Raw genomic sequence first — 17,635 nt, 5'->3', positions numbered from 1 at the left:
ACACCCCAATATAAATCCAGTAATTGATATAATTACATAGCCTATACTTGTGTCGAGAATTCTAGAACGTGTGAAAGTTCGCAAACTCCACAAGAACACCGCGTTAATACATTCTGTCCTTTCTTAAATGGAATCAACTTCTGTTGTTGTGTCAATTTCTCCCTCCAACGTGTCTGTATGTTGAGACAATGCTTTGAGAAGCCTTTTATTTTTCACAAGAATAGGAAGCCCCGCACTAGGCAGGGCATCAAAAAATTAGATTGAACTCATATTGTTCCTCTCCACGGAAATCTTTAGTAAAAGGCGAAAGATTTATACGATCTGAAGAGAAACATGAGTGTACTGTCTGGTCTGTGTTACTGGAGAGGTGGTCACTTCCCGACAAACACCTTACAGTAACGGTGCCAGTGCGCCGATAAAACTAGACCTAACATTTTATGTCGCCTATAATCTATTTATGTGAATACACAATATATTACAAAATACTGATTTAGATAAACGTGTTTAATCTAAACGATAGATTTAGCAAACATTTGAAATATTGCGCGCGGTGCATGATGGGTAGCGGTACGTTGATCCCGGTGACATACCGCACTAGTAAACTTTTGCTAGCTCCTGAACTTAACAAAATGAACCAAATTGTCATACTCGTTAATAACTAGCTTAACCGTGAAAATAAAAACAGGGACATACAGACAAAAGGGAATAAAATACCACCTGGTATTAAAAAAAAAAAAAAAAAACATACGCATGCGCTGTACACCCATAGGCGTAAAAACCATAAACAAATCGAGAGGATTATCGCCTGCTACTTCCGTCTTCGCACAGGAAGCTTTCCAGGACAAAGATATGTACACGTATGTCGTCGTGAAATGACAAAATTCTGCGAAGTTCCCTTATAATTTCCGTTAAAATTAAGTCTGTCCACGAAGCCTTTAACCGTTAAAACCGATCATAAAGTGAAGACTTGTAAAGAGTACTCCATTAACGATAGTTTACAGACCATCTTGCTCATCAAACGTGCAAGACGAAGTTTTGGATGAAAATGAGGTCTAAAATATTACATAATGTATTTTTTTCTTTCTAATTTTCTTTTCTCCAAAAATACTGTAAACCTGTATCTTACAAAACAATTGGATAAAGAAAACCATTCTGTGGTTGTTGAACTAAACACAGCTCCTGTCAATGCTAAGATCGACCCTGTGATGAGAGCTCACAAGTTGTTGACATTACTTTTTTGTAAGGGTTCACAAGCCAAAATACCTTTACTCTTCTCCTCAAATAAGGGCTGAGCAGAGGGCTGTATTATTGCAGGAAACAAAGGCCTTTTAGGTTATAATCCCTCATAAAACATTGCTGAACAATGGTGGGTGTCTTATAGACAGTAACTGCAGTGAAATCGGACAGTACCAGTTTCCCCACCTCTTTAAATAAAGGAACACCTTCAGGCATGTTTCTAAATTTACAATACTTGCCCCAATTATCTTCATGACGATGAGGATGTCACATGTAGCGAAGTCTTGAGTTGCAACCACATAGTAGGCCTATAAATGTCCAAAAAACATTTGGGTAACAATACATACAATGTTAAGGATCAACAGTTACAGTGTAGACTTCTTTAACCCTTTACTCACAAGTGGCAGACAGATTTTGCACAGGTAGATGGTCCAACAACTTTATATTTAAGTTTTGTGGCCCGGTAAAAAAAAAGAAGACATTTGAATAATGTCCATTTTCCTATAAAGCCACTGGATTGTTATAATCTGTTGTGCGGTTTGAACAGTCTTTGTGGTTTGACAGGTAATCCGTCTCATAAAAAGACATCACATCACATCACATTGACTTTCAACACTGACGAGGTTTATTTGTGGCAATGCCACACATTCTTCGTACAATCTGAAAAATTACAAAAGTGAACTGATGATATGATTACCGCTGCATCATTTCCTTATTCGTGATTACAGTCCAGAAAATATGTCACAATGTTAGAAGTACAACAGACAAATGGCAGTTTTGTGCAAAAACATCAATACTGTACGCATCAGAAAATACAGTTCTCAACATCAAACCGGCGGGGCATTCTGTGTAAATGTAAAAACCAATACAACCAAGAATCAGCTCTGAAGAGGATTTCATGCAGTATAAATAGCACTCTTAAAACATTAATGCAATTTTATTTCATGTTCTTCATCTTGTTAATAGCATTAGAAATCTGCATCTCTGTGGCAAACCTTCCCTTCTGGTTTTTAAAATCAGGCTGATGTTACAGACAAATTAGCTAGCAGCAATAGGGTTTGTGCTGTACTCTAGACCAGGATTATGCTTTACTAACAGTTTAAAAGAGGGCACCCCATATTTAAAGCACACCATAAAAAAAAGTTGTGAACTTGGTCCGTCTACATCCGACAGGATTGATTGGTTCCGTTTATCTTTTGGTCATCTGTTCAAATATAAATATAGGTCAATATTATAAAAATAAGGCAGGTTTAAAATAATGTTTATGTTACTCCCAGTGGGATTGGTCAGCCTATTGTGCATTTTTCACTGTCCACAAAGCCACATGTTGTGTAGTGGTTCATGTTCATGCACACAAGGCGGGGCTGCACAAAGGGATTGTAAAACCGCCCATTTAAGAAAGTGTCTTTGTGCAGCTTCGCCCAGCTCTATTCAGTTCATATGGCCTTGACATCGATAAGGTGGCCATGCTGGGCCCCTTGCCTTAGGGTCTTGATCCCTTGCAGCTTCCGGCCGTGAAGTGTGAAGCGAGACCAGGCAGCCAGCTGGAGCAGGGCACAGGTGATAGGCACAAACACCAACATGTAGAAGCAGCCCAGGCGTAGAGGCGGAGTCCCCGAGCCAGAGGCAACATCAGGCACAGAAACCAGAGAGTCCTTCATGGGTTCCTTATCAAAAATATCATAACCTGGGGAAGAGAAATCCAACAGGAGAAAAAAGTAATTCCTTCAATAATTAAACAAATCAAATAAACAAATTGGTCATGGGTAATGGCTAATCTAGGAACTTAACACTAAAAACTCATAATAGGTTATATTTAAGTGCATAATTGGCACAAAATAATGTTTTTTTTAAAAGTTTTCTTTCCATAGAGATACGGTTTACTTTTGAGAAATACGTTTGTTTGCTTACTTGATGAGTTAGATGAGAAAATGTATACCACTCTCATGTCTGTACGCTTAAAAAAGCTACAGCCAAAAGACCGTTTGCTTAGCTTATCATGAACATATCATAAAGCCACATGAATGCAGAAACTTGTAGCAGCATTTGAAACAAGGTCATTATGTACACTTTGTTATGGAGGTCCCAGTCTGAGTTTCTGTGTACCTGTGTAAACACACAGCAGCCAGGTGCCAATGAGAGGGGCGAATGTCTGGCCAGGTTTGGTCAACAAAGCAACCATCCCGAAGAGGAGAGCAGAGGTGGCCTGCTGACGTCGATTGACCACAAAGTCCTCATCCACCAGATCGGAAATAACCAGTTTCAGCAGCTTGCACGTCCCCTCCGTAAACACTCGGTTACTAGGAGGGAGAGAAGTGTCCAGTTAGTCTCCAGCCCAAACAGTTGCATAGTTTGTGAAAAAACATCAATGAAATTTTGATATTAAAAGATGTTTATCAAGAGTAGATCGCTCAGTTCTACTTTTAGAGTATTCCCGTTAATTAAGATGTGTCAATCATCATTCATAATGTTTCTAGTTGTTGAGAGCAGAGGGCAGTCTCTTCGGAGGGGGGTGGTTAGTTTTTAATCAAGCATGCTTAGGTGTGCCTTTGTGGTCAAAACCGCATTACACTGTGTGAAATAGTAACAATTTATAACTTGTGGCTGATACGTTTCTGTATCAGCTCAGCCTTAAGGTTTGAGAGAAAAAACCACAAGCATTCACAAACTGTTGACAACTACCACGACTTTGACAAACATATGACTAACCACACACACTTCATCAGGGCTCGGCTGCTGAGTGCTAGAGACTAGAGAGAGATTAGGAATCCTGTTTTCAACTATTATTAGACATTAATAATGGAATAAAATGACAAACTAGCTACCTAAATGAAAACCTGGAAGTTGCTCAGCATCTTCTCTGATTCTGCAATGTATATTTGCTCTTTATTTACCTTATATTGTTATTCTGTTTCTCCATATTCTCAATTCACTGTTATTTCAGTATACTCTGTTCTACAACATTTATTGTCTGTCTTTCCTGGACGAGGGATCCCTGCTCTGTGTTCTCTCCTTTTTTCCAGTTTAAAAGAGTTAACTACAACCAAAACCTTGTTTGATTTAAAAGAGTTCTCCCTTATCCGAATTGAGGGTCTATGGATAGAAAGTGTATGCCGTTACAGATTTAAGGCATATGATTTTTTTCTCGTTCTCATGAGTGAAAGAGGCACAAACTGGAGCAAAGTTGATCTTTCCCTTGGAACATGTCTTGTAGCACAGAAAAATTAACACAATATTTGGATACATGTAACGAATGTCGAGTTAACCTTGGGCTGCGACAGAAAAGAGTCCTTGACAAGTCCTTATGAATGTGAGGCATGGAACGACATGTGTTGCTGTGCGTTTGTGTATTCAGTGATGAAAAATAATGAACAAAAACAAGCCAACAAAAAAACAAGCGGTCACACATCGGATCCCTGATGCGTGTGCTGATGTGCGTGGCCATACCTAGCAATGAAGATGCACAGCAGATAAATGTGGTCAGCCCCTGCCAACAGCATAGCCACACTAAGTCCCAGTTTGAGCATAAATAGCCAGCGGATAACCTGGTAAACCCCATAACGCTGGCACAGTGTCAGGAAATACAAGTTGTTCAGGTGGGGGGCAATGAAAGAGATGCCTGCGTGGGAGCAAAAGCAGAACGGCATTAAAAAAAAAAAGACTAATCAGCAGAAAGAATAGTAACTGTAAACATAGCAAATAATAGCAAATAATATAGAAATATATTCCATTCTAGCCACAATAAGATCTGTTTCTAACAATTCAGCAGATGTATTTCAGAATACCACATCACTGGTTTTCGGCCATCTTCATGATCTTTAAATCTGGGGAGGATGATTGGATCAAAATATCATTCTACATCAACATATTCATCTACTTATTGGCAACTAAAATGTGATTGAAATATAAAAAAAAAAAAAGCTTGTGCGTCACTGGCTTGCATGCTGCCAGTAATGGTATACCTTTAATCTGTGTTTTTCTCCATTCCGTATAACTTTCCTCTCACAGTCAAACCCAGTACGTCTGTCTGAGCTCCTGTCCAATTACTGTACATGCTAACTGTTCTCCATCATTCATTCTCTGTTTTCGCACCCCCTTATTGCATTATTGCACTCCATTATCTCTGTCACGCCCATTGCATATTTGCACATCTTCACCTGCATTGCTATCACATTCTGTTTACGTTCTTTTGCACTATTCATCCGCCCTGGTATGCTCAACTGTTATTCCTCCCACTTTTATTGTCAGACAATTTCTGTACACCACAATCTGCACTAACTGTACATTGACTCTTTACTACATCTCAGCATTTATATAGTCTGCCTATTCATGTATACTGTGTTATTTCTGATATACATCACTACCTAGACCACTATTTGCACTAACTGTATATTGACTCTTCACTACATTCAGCATTTATATAGACCGTCTATTCTGGTTTACTGTGTTATTACTGACCTACTTCACTAACTAGATCACAACTTGCATTAACTGTAAATTGACTCTTCACTACATTTCAGCAGTGTTATAGACTGTCTATTCATGTATATTGTGTTATTACCATATCACTTTCGCATATCCATCGTCTTACTTACACCTCACTTTGCACCGGCTTTGTAATGCCTACTTAATCTGCACTTTATGTAGCCTATTGTATTCTGTATTCCTGTATTGTATCGAATGTGAAACTGTATGTTGTCTCGCACGCTTATGCTTTTCTTGGCCAGGTCGCCGTTTGCAAATGAGAACCTGTTCTCAACAGCCTACCTGGTTAAATAAAGGTTAAATAAATAAAATATCTAAAGAATACTAAACATTTAGCGTGTATTATGCTGTGCCAATTATTGCAGTACCTATTACTAACAAACTTGAAGAGGAATGTGTGAGTTATTTGTCGGTCCCTTACCGAGTAAGATTGAACCCGTAGAGGCAGAAACATTGTCAGACAGCAGATGTTCCAGGAAAAGAGGGAAGAAGTTGCTGTTGAAATGGCAGTGAAACACCTTTATGGGGAACAGAGACAACAATAAAAGTTAACCGAGTAGATTAAGTAAAATAACCCTGAGCGATGTTCCACAAAACATGTTTCCTTGAATGAGAAGCGATCTTTAGGTGCCCTTAAAAAAATGGACCCAAAACTACGGACACATGATGAAATGCGAGAGAAAATAAGGATTTTCCAAAAGAGTGAAAGTGTCTGCCCACTTTATCTCTACTAGCACTTCAGCACATCTAATGTGATTAATAACTTACCTGAATAAGGTTCATTGACACAAACCACATGAAGTTCTTGTGTTTGGAGAGCTGCTTGAGGTACTGTCCAAGGGTGACAGGTTTTTCTGGGTGAGTAAATGGAGCATTTTCAACACTCAGCCTGCGACAGAGCCAAAGTAAACAAGAGAGGAGTGAGATGGAGAGAAAAAAAACAAAACATCAACACAGTCCAAAAGCCTGTCAACCAAAGTTATTGAGAATTTCAAGATCTTTAGAAAATCCTTACTCTTTGAGTGTCAGTGCCTCATCCGGTCTTGGACGGACTTCCTTTTGGAAACGATGCTGTAGCAACCGAGACACTAACAAAAAGCCCAAGATGGAAAAAGCTGAAAGAGTCACACAGAAGAGACGGAAGGAGTAGAAATCCTCCTTGTTCCAGAAGCAGTAAGACAGAAATACGGAGAACGAGCCCAACGCGCTGAACACGGAGCAGTGGAAGTTGAGGCGTGCGCGATCGACGGCGGACACAGCGAGGTCAGCCAGCAGGGCGCTGTGGTGGAGGTCCACCATTGTGAGGAAACCATCGTACAGACACAGGCACAGCAGGAACTGCAGTCCCGGTCTGGCCCACGCCACCCAGAAAGCCAGGAAGGACAGAGCGAAGAGAGGGCCATTTGTGGAGAGGGCCTTTAGGCGCTTCAGCACCACCTCTGGAGTTGTGATCGAAGAGCCTGACCTGGGTGGAAAAACAAAAATCAAGAGTAATTAGATATAAACACAACTTTGGCGATAATTAAAACATTTTCCTGGTGCAACAACATACAGAGTCAAAAACAGATACGGCCAAAAGACCTATATAAATACTCTAAAGCTATTTGAGTCCGTTTTGTTGCCAGAGGATATATTAGTGGTAACTTTAATGCCAACATGTTCCTATTTACATGTTGTGATTTGTATAGTCACAGCGTGTACAAATAACAAGGTCACATGAGACACAGCCATCTTCTAACCGTATACAAACTGGGAACTATATTCTCAGAAAGGCGAAGCACTGCTACTTCTGCTACTTGGGCGCCGTGATATGCTTGCAGCACCTGAGAAGCACCGGACAGAGAGTAGAAATGCTTCGCTTTTCTGAGAATATAGTTCCCAGTTTATATACAGTTAGAAGATGGCTGTGTCTCATGTGACCTTGTTATTTGTACATGCTGTGACTATACAAATCACAACATGTAAATAGGAACATGTTGGCGTTATTTTGTCACTTATTCGGAGCAGTAGGCTAGTTGGAACCAATTACCTTCAGGATCCGTGCTAGGCTGAGCTACCGGTGGAGCCGTCGGAAAGAGTTACAACACGCACGGAGATGAGAAGGGTATGTATGGACTTATCTAACTCTGGGGGTTACGGTGAATAAGCTAAAGTCCCAATAAGTCGGCGTGTTCCTTTAACATGGTTGATGTTATATGTATAACCACCTATGTAAATACAGAATCTGCAAACACCATGGACACAATAAAATATACTAAAACCATCATAAAAAAGGAAAAATAAATAAAAGTCTGAATGGTGCTCATCCCTGCTGAACACTCTAAACTTTTCACAGAATAATGTGATGGACTTTGTTATGTCACCACCTAATGACAGTACAGAGTCACTGATAGTTTAATCAAAATGAAATGTAAACACAGATGGCAACTTCATGTTTGACAATTCTCACTCTGACGACGCGTTTACCTAGCCTCATGAGCAATTACTGCAGCTGATAAAAGAGTTAACACTGAAACAGTTGCGTACGCATGGGTGTATACATGTCGTAGCTTCGGGGCAATGTGCGAAGGAACCACAGCGTTAGAAATCTGCAGTTTGACTGGAAGGCTAGGAGGGATTTGAGGCCTTATTCTTATTGAGATGTTGTCTGTCGTAGTCACATCCATATTTAGGACGCCCAATTTAGCAAAGTGTTGTTTTTCTCTGAGAAAAAGGAGAAAGAAAGCAGGATGGAGACACTTACTTAGGAGAGCTGAGGAAGGCGCGATCACTCAGCCAGCCGAAGAGAGGGTCATTCAGACTGTTCCATAGAAGAAACACTGCCTGTGGAGCAGCAGACAGAGGGCAGATAACAAGACAATAATGCTATTTAAAAATCAACAAATAAAGGATGATGTTGGTTTATCAATGAGCTAGAACGTGACGTCACGCTTTAAAAGGTGCCCTGCCACACAAAACCGTTTTTACTTGCATTTTTTGAAAAATGTTAGGTCCATATGTGTTTGTGTTATGTGGTGAATGTGAAAATGAACTGCTACCTCCTCTGTCAGCTCTAGCCACTGAAAAGAAATAAGCGGCGAAATCAGGCCAATTACAAAAGCTGGTCAGTCTGACGTGGTGTTGCCTGAGCTCATTACTATTCATGAGCTCGCCCAGTTGTGCTGGGTAAAGGATGCTGATCGCCAGGCTCTCATTGGCTAGCTGTTAGCCAATCAGAGTCAAGCAGCTTAGCTCGTTGAATATTAATGAGAACTGGCACAAATCGAGCTGAGTCTTCCTGCAGGCTTTCTATACCAAGCTAGAATGGCTTGAAACAAAGTAACCAAGGCATTTTTTCCACAAAAAAAATGTTACAGAGTCCATGGTAGAACTTCAGACATTACCACAAAGTAATGGAATACGTTTGGCAGGGCACCTTTAAGATAAGAAAACTAATGGGAGGACTGTGGCTCTAAACAATTGTGATACTTACATAGAGACTTCAGTAGCCATTACAATAATCCAATTATCATCAGGCAATTTATTTTATTTTTTATTTAAGTCCAGCTGGGCAATATACTACTACAATTTTATCTTACCTTTATTTATTCAGGGGAGGTTCACTGAGAGGAAGCCTCTTTTTTGCAGGGTTAAGGGCCTTGCTCAAGGGCACCTCAGTGGTGGTAATGATACACTATTTACAGAATGATAATGTAATAAATCCACCCCAAAAGGATTTTTGTGAAATCATGACCCACAGTTTTCCATACCTAAATAGACGTCATATACACTGTATAGCTATATCTTCTGGTTACTGTGTGATGCTCATTTTTTCTGTAGTGCCCAGCCTCATTAAATGTTCTCCAGCCCAAATGGTTTTAAAGATGGAAAACTGTGGCTGAACATGGTGGCCACATACCAAACTGGATAGCAGGACTCACATACAGTCTTAAAAAAACACCACAGCTGACGCACAGCAACATCAAACTGGTAATTAGTGCTACATTTCCAGCCTGGACTACAAGTCAAAATGTACAGACACAGGTCTATTGTCACTCACCTCTCCCACCCAGAAGGAGATTTTGTCAATCTTGTAGACAGACACAAATGTCTCCACATAGTAAAGGAGGAACACATTGTGGAGGATGGAGGTAAACAAGGCCAAAGACCCATAGAGCACTGCAGTAGAGACAACGCTTTGCCAGCAGCCCCAGGCGCTCCTGCCCATTCTTCTTTCTCAATCACTCTGCTCCGTCTTTTCTCTGTGCCAAGCTGCAATCATGTCACGGCCCGGCCGACCCAGGGTCACCACCTCATCATAGCCTGCAAAAAAAAACACAGTGCATAGTTATTTTCAGTTATTTTCAGATCAGTAGACAAGGAAAAAAATGTATTCTCTCACCCTGAAGCAAAAAGACATGTTATATAAGTGAGCACTCTACATCTGAATATGGTAAAGATATTTCTGAGCATTACTGGAAGTTCCAGCAACGTCTCTAATAGTAACGTGTCTCCGTCTCTGCACAGAGTTTGAGCAGACCAAAGGGGAGCTATTTTCATAGCAATGGTACAGTAAGTAGTCATTAAAGTTAGTTAGGCTGTAGGCCACTCCTTTGGCCCACGCCCAGCTGTGGTCTCTGTAAAACTCAGTCATTTTCACGACCAATCTTCTGACACTCCACCTCACACAATGCTGGTCTTCTTTACAGTGAAACGACAAAAGGAACGTCATACGATCATCACGTCATTCTTTTCAGGCAAAGTGCTTTCACTACGCTGTATTGTCCTTAGGCGTCATATTCAAACCGTAGTTACCCTACATAATTTACACCTACTGTAAATGTTAAAGGCACAATATCTTATTTTTTAAGACAAAGCAAGCACTGGCTTGAAAAATCACACTTGTCTCCATGACACAGCTCCTTGTAAATGTGTCTTTTGTCACACCCAACTGAGGAGACAGAGTTCCCCACAATGAAAGCAAATCCTGCATCGGTTTACATATTCTCAGGCTTGTTTCACTTCCTTCTTGAAGCCCATGGTGCAGTCCCACACGTAGCACCCTTAGGAGAAAAATTCTGACTTCTTACTTCACACCTGACTCCCACAAGCTCAGACTTGATCCTACAAACATGCGCTCACATCTTCAGTTGGAAAAAAAACATATAAAAGCTCACAATAACAATTGTGTGTCAAGGCGATGTGATACTTTGTCGGAATCAACCACAATGTAGCATCTAAGCAAAGCTGAAAAATCGCATATTCACATCAGGATCTCAGTGAGATAGCAAACTTGGCAAAAGCAACCTCCTTTCCTATCTGTTCCTATCAGATCCAGTGAAGTGGGATGACTCTGAGCTGGCTGCACCATATCACATCTCTAAAACGTATCTTGCAACAGAGCAGGACATGGATACTATAAACATCAAATAAATGTCCTCTCAGCCACAGCAGATAAAGAGCGATATCCACCTGTGGAGAGGTTTCTTGGCAGGGACTCTGTCCTATTCATTCTGACAGCCAAAAGAAATGATCGCCAAATATGGTGACCGAGCTCGTTATATCTGATCTCAATACTGATTACCAGAACCCGATAAAAGGGGGCATCTCTCATCCCATTTATCAGAATCAAAATACTTTATTGATCCCCTCAGGGAAATTGTAAGTTGCAGTAGCTCACAGTCAAATTTATGGCAAAAACAGGAGTAAGAATAAACTAGTCAATAAGTGTATACAGTAACATAGCTAAAGTGCAAGAAATATAAAGTTAAAGTTAAGTAAAGTAAGATTAGGTTAAAAAAGATTGTGTTGCTATACAATGGATTGTACAAATGCTATTTTGCACTTGTTGTACACATTTAGATCATAAATGTGGTTGAATATATAGAAGCTGGAAAAAGCCAGACAATGTTAGCAGGTTTTTAAACTGAATTGCATAGATATGATACTGAAAGTACAGTTTAATTAGTCTGGATGTCTGATTTAGTAGTTTAAAGCAGAGAAGGGATGGAAAGTTTGCTTAAGACTATTAATCCTCTGCTTATTAGAAAAAATCCATGGAAATACCGGAATAGATATTATTTGTTTTGGGTTACTTTGTCTCTAAAATGCATAATTATTTTAAATAAGGGGTGTATTTATTAATGTATTACTATTGCATTTTGTATTACTATTGGACAAAAGTATAATTACATGTTGTCACATAAAAACAGCTCTCTAGCAAATCCCATAAAAATAGTAAACTCAAATTAGAATCTTATCAAAAGTGACCCTGTTTTTAGGGAAGTTTTTCCTCCTTCTTCTAAGATCAGTCTCAAAAGGCCCCCCTACACTACAGGATGGATTGTGCCAAGCCATCTACCTGCCAATAATAAAAAACTAGGCTTCATCGACCATTTTTAAGGGTTCTTACAAATGTGACCTTTGCAACCATTGTGCTGATATAAAGGAATACAAGCAATTCACAAGACATACTAGGTGCCTGACATCAAAACATTCATTAAGTGTAACACTAAGTTTGTTGTGTACCGTTTATACTGTAGGCTACCTGTGGTTGTTTTGACATAGGCTAGACAAAGAGACGACTGAGGGACAAAGTCTCTGAGCATAAGTATGCAATTAGAAAAGCTAATTTGGATTACATTTAAGGCTAGTCTCGCATTGCCATACCTGTCTGCACAGCGCTGTACCCTATGGCTAGTACTTAGGCCATAACAGTTATATATTGTTATTTTATTCTTATCCCTTTCTTTCTTCATGTCATATCATGTAGAGCTATATAGTGGTCATACTTAGCATTTATTACCTGTGAGTTTACTGGCTCCTTGCTCAGGTGTTTGCGATCATCTTGTAACTGCTAAAAGGTGAATCTGTGTGCTGAGGGCTAACGTTGCACCCTTAGGAAGGCTGTTTGTGCTGCTACGTGTGGGTTTTTACTCAGCTCTATTTTAACATGTAGCCTACTAATCATTTCAATATTAGCCATCCAAATAAAGGCTTTTTGATTTAATGCCAGAAGAGTGCCTTGGACCTTTTCTTCTTTTTTGAACGTGTGTGTTCCCTTCCAAACACTCCGGACATTTTTTCTTGTAAAGTAACGTAACAATTATCTAAGGTATAATTATGTATTCACTATCTGGTATGGTTATTACCTAACTAGCTAACGTTAATTAATAAGCTTGGACTAACATGACTATCAGTAAACTTGCTCATATTCGACCTGTAAAGATACAATTAACACCCCACATTTTGCGTAGTCCGCTGTCTGATAATAGCATCTGGCAAGATCGATTGTATGATATCTTGTCTGATAATCTATTATTGAATTGGAGAACGTTGCCAACTAGCTAAGCTAGTCAGTTAGCACTAGCTAGCTAATCTAATTTAAATGCTAGCGTTAGCTAACGTAGCTGGATAACGATAACAGCCTGCCGATCTGGAGATAAACATATTCACAACTAACTTCAAGAAAATTCGTAACAGAACAAGAGGGAAATGTCACGTACCGGCAAAAGACCTGTTAACCAAACTGAATAAATTGTGTTTTTCTCGATGGAAAACTTGATCCTGACTTGTCTAGATCTTCCTCTCGTCAGCAGCAGCAGCAGCTGTGTGACTGGAGGCGGACACACCACGTCATGACAACTAAAGTCGGTTACTCACATCCGTGACGGCCGGAAAAAATCCCATCCGTGACGGCCGTGGTGGGTTTGTGAAAGAGGAGTTTCCCGGTAGCGATATTTTTTTCCCCCTACTATGGCCACGCCAAGACCCGCCCTTCAATAGCATTCACACACTACTATTGGCCAGGCGTCTTACATTTACAGGTCCTATCCTGTTTAGTCAAACAGATAATAGTCCTAGTTAACAGCGCCACCCTGTGTCAATGTTACCAGAACCGGTTATCCCAGTTTGCATATGGACTCGCATTGCCAGACCTATTTGACACCTGCTTCACGCAGGTCTATTTGACCTATGTGATATGTCAACCAAGAGTTGCAGGACCTGCTGCAGGACAGCTTTCCTTCACTGTCAGTGATAGAAAGTAACTAATTACACTTACTCAAGTAGCCTACTTGTACTTCACTTTAGTAGGCCTAGCCCATTTATTTTCTTTATACTCTTATTTACTCTACTGCATTTCAGAGGGAATTATTGTTATTTTTACTCCACTACATTTATTTGATAACTTAATTTACAACAGATAACACAAAATATAATCAACATATAAATAATGAGTTAGTATGATAGGCTACATGACTATTGCAAGCAACCCAGCAGTGTTAAGTAATTACAATTACAACATCAAACACCAACATTAATGCACCAATACTTATAATAATGCAATACATTAGTCTGAAATGGACCCTTATGCATACTAAGTACTTTTACTTTTGATACTTTAAGTATATTTTGATGCTCATACTTTTTGTACTTTTACTTAAATACAAATTTGAATGCATGATTTGTAGATGTAAAAGTATTTCTAAACTGTGGTAGTGTGTGACACTGTGGAATAGACTTACAAAACATTGGAATAGGCACACCCCTTTTGTAGATAGAAAGAAAGAAAGAAAGAAAGAAAGAAAGAAAGAAAGAAAGAAAGAAAGAAGCATTTGAAGACCATTCTCAGTCTTTTTGCATATTCGATATTGAACGTACAGTAATTCCTTATGCAAAGTCTGGATATGGCTGATTTAGTTGTTTAAACCAATAAAAGGGAGGAAAAGTTTGCTTAAGGCTATTAAGTCCAACAGGGACCGTTGGGCCCCAGGCACTTCCGTGCTCCGGCAATAATAAAAAGGTGGATTTCCATGAAAGAGGGAACAGGAAAGTGTGTTTTATTTGTCTTTCCATCTCTTCTCCAGCAGGGGTCAGCCTATATTTACAGACAGTAGGACACGTTTGAAAGCACAAAGAAAGTGTGTAGTACAGTTTTCATCTTAAGAAACAATAACATTTAATATCCATAAAGAATTCTGATGTCAGTAAAAATGTTACAGTTATATTTTCATGTGGACTTTATAGCTTTCTACTCAACACTTAAATATGATGAGATTATTGTAGGCCTACTTAGTTTTTCCAACCGTTGAGTGCTATTTAAAAAAATCCATCTAACCTCAATCAGTGTCCATGTCAAGATAAGCAGCAATACAACGTTTGTTCATCAAAACAACGATTAGTAGCCTATATGAGAAAACTGTATGGTCAAAACATAAGGTAGGTCAACTTATATGGGCTATGAATCCAGTGTGTGTGTGTGTGTGTGTGTGTGTGTGTGTGTGTGTGTGTGGTCAAAACATAAGGTAGGTCGACTTATATGGGCTATGAATCCAGTGTGTGTGTGTGTGTGTGTGTGTGTGTGTGTGTGTGTGTGTGTGTGTGTTTGCGTACTGTGTGAGAGAGAGAGAGAGAGAGATAGAGAGAGAGAGAGAGAGAGAGAGGGGGGGGTGGGGGGAGGCTTGTGTGCGAGCATTGGATAACTGCAGCAGCAGCAGAGCATCTCGGTGTTTCGCAGCGGAGAGAACGAGTCAGAGGATATTTGTGGACTCTAGGAAACACTCAGGTGAGTCAGTCTTTTAATGCTTTTGTTGTATTTCTACTGTGCCTTTTATTGTTTCTTCCACTTTTACTGCGCACACGCTCTCTGCACCATAGACTGTTAAAATTAGCTCTGCACTCAGGTGAAGGTGCGTTACGGCGTGCATTGGTGTTTTCCCTCTCAGTGCTGCAGTCCGTCCGGGTCGGACAGGTGCACATGGGTGGATGTTTGCACGTTCATAGCGCGCGGAAGCCTGTTATTACTTACATATATAATCGTGTAAGTTAAATGTACTGAAATGAATTACTGTGCGTATGTGCGTATGAGTGTTTTTGTGTCACCGGGTCCATATTAGGACGGCCGTGAAGCTCCTCACTAGCTGACTGCATTGTTTTTAAAGTCAAAGCTATAGAAATCATACATGATAGATATGTCGCTTATCTGTTTTTTAAGCTGTGTTAATGTCTATTCGTGGAAGAGTTGAATTCTTGGACTGAGTAGTATCTTCAGTGGTTTGAGGTAAAAGTTCATTAAACTTAATCATCAAAACTAAAATGCTAAACTTAGCATAGGGTCCTTGCTCTTAATTGGATACGAATGAGGTCATACATTAGTTTTGATAAGAAGTATAATGGGCAAGTTGATTAATGGTTAATAAACAATTTACTTATTCTTTAGAACAGATATTAAGGCATTAATCAAAGTTTTGGATTGTCAGGTTGGGAAACATCTCTCTTACTGTTCAGAAGTGAACGAAATACACAGATGCTTTACTTACCAAATACCATCAATAGAGTAAAAGTACAAGGTTATTAGCTAAATTTAATTAAAATATCAAAAGTGACAGTACTTGTTTTACACAAGTGTTATAATATTTATTATATTATTGGATTATTGCTACTAATTAATGTATTAACAGTATTTTACTGTCATGGTTGATCAAGGGGAATCTATTTGATCATATCTTATATGTACAAGCTTAATTTGAAAGTAACTTTGAACTACTGCCAGATAAAAGTGTAAAAAAAAGTACAATATTTCCCTCTGAAATACAGTGGAGTAGTGTAAAGTAAAATTAAATGGAAATACTTAAGTAAACTACAATACTAAAATATTATACTGAAGTACCTGAGTTTCTCACTTTCCAATAAGGCAATAGCAAAAGTTAGTAAGTCATCTGTATCTGCTGTATTAGTCTATATGCTTGAGGTTCCACTTCAGGGATTGCTCCGTTGCCGACAGTTGGATATCAGTTGCCTTGGGCTTCCTTTGTGTTTTTATTTTAAACGCTGGTCGATTTCTGAGGACTATGGTTAACCTTTTCTCAGATCTCTGCAGGGTAAATCCAGACAGCTAGCTAGACTATCTGTCCAATCGGAGTTTTCTGTTGTACGACTATAACAACTTTTGAACGTACACATGTTCCACAAAAACAAGTTCCTTCCTGAGGCTATTTTGCAGCTTTTCTGGGTGCTTAGCACCGCCCAAGACGATTGTGATTGGTTTAAAGAAATGCCAATAAACCAGAGCACGTTTTTTCTCCCATCTTGGAATGCTGTGTGGACTCGCCAGACCCTCCTTTGTAGCGCCGCGGTGGAGCAAGGTCTGGCAAAGCGAGACTACTGCTGTATAAATGTTAATATAAATAATTGATACATTATTCTTAGAGATCCTTCAAATACTAATTGTTGGTTAATATTAATAAGTTGTTTATACATTTGTTGTGGTTCAGATACCCTGCAGTCCATTTTGCAGAAGATCAGAGGTCAAACGGTCCATTTGAAGAGTCTTAATGATGAAGAGCTACCTAAACACCAGCCACAACCTGGCAACCTAACACATCTTAACACATTAAGGGCACTTATTAGAGAGTGGTACAACGGTAATCTCATCTCTTCAATCTCTCTGATTTAAGTGGGCTCATGAGATAAGTAGAAAGCTGTTTATATTATACTCAAGGCTTATATTTCCCAAGCAGATCAATTTACACAACAGAATATGCGACAAATACACTGCATATAACACAAATTAGATTATACACTACACAGAGGCCGAAGAGAGCTGTTTTTTTCTAGAGTAACTGTTTTTTTAATGGAGAAGAATTTATTAGTCAATTTCCAAATGAGTCATACATACATAAATAAGTGTTCTTCCTTAAAATACAGGGGGCATAAGTAAGTACACCCCTATGTTAAATTCCCATAGAGGCAGGCAGATTTTTCTTTTTAAAGGCCAGTTATTTCATGGATCCAGGATACTACTGATTTGCATTGAGAGATGATTTTATGGAAAGTACCCCATGCCAATCTCTAGGTATGGTGAAGGGGATGTGATGATGTGGGGCTATTTTAATTCCAAAGGCCAAGGGAACTTTATCAGGATGCATAGTATCCT

The 17,635-nt window shown here is 39.4% G+C and overlaps 2 protein-coding genes and 1 non-coding gene across 4 annotated transcripts in view; 1 reads left to right on the top strand and 2 right to left on the bottom strand.

Moving 5' to 3' along the window:
- Positions 1–226: 226 nt before the first annotated feature.
- Positions 227–341, bottom strand: LOC144536806 (U5 spliceosomal RNA). The gene has a single exon (XR_013503780.1). It is a non-coding gene; the product is annotated as a U5 spliceosomal RNA (small nuclear RNA).
- Positions 342–1,838: 1,497 nt separating this feature from the next.
- On the bottom strand, positions 1,839–13,461 carry slc68a1a (solute carrier family 68 member 1a). 2 transcript variants are annotated; one of them, XM_078279345.1, is made up of 9 exons: positions 13,363–13,461; positions 9,761–10,023; positions 8,465–8,544; positions 6,737–7,186; positions 6,490–6,610; positions 6,143–6,239; positions 4,684–4,855; positions 3,343–3,536; positions 1,839–2,923 (listed from the first exon to the last, which is right to left on the bottom strand). In XM_078279345.1, the coding sequence occupies exons 2-9, from the start codon at positions 9,926–9,928 to the stop codon at positions 2,673–2,675; spliced, it is 1,533 nt and encodes a 510-aa protein (XP_078135471.1). In that variant the 5' UTR covers positions 9,929–10,023; positions 13,363–13,461; the 3' UTR covers positions 1,839–2,672. The 2 variants fall into 2 exon arrangements, with proteins under 2 accessions (XP_078135471.1, XP_078135470.1); XM_078279344.1 differs by lacking the exon at positions 13,363–13,461 and adding an exon at positions 13,206–13,356.
- Positions 13,462–15,175: 1,714 nt separating this feature from the next.
- sema4gb (sema domain, immunoglobulin domain (Ig), transmembrane domain (TM) and short cytoplasmic domain, (semaphorin) 4Gb) overlaps positions 15,176–17,635 on the top strand; it is a 36,614-nt gene continuing 34,154 nt past the window's right edge. Inside the window, exon 1 of the mRNA XM_078278863.1 lies at positions 15,176–15,265. The gene's annotated coding sequence lies outside the window, so the exon portion shown is untranslated. The remainder of the gene's footprint in view (positions 15,266–17,635) is intronic.

The sequence above is a fragment of the Sander vitreus genome, chromosome 21 (assembly GCF_031162955.1).
Source record: "Sander vitreus isolate 19-12246 chromosome 21, sanVit1, whole genome shotgun sequence".
Taxonomy (NCBI): Eukaryota; Metazoa; Chordata; class Actinopteri; order Perciformes; family Percidae; genus Sander; species Sander vitreus.
This window is presented reverse-complemented; position numbering and strand designations above follow the sequence as displayed.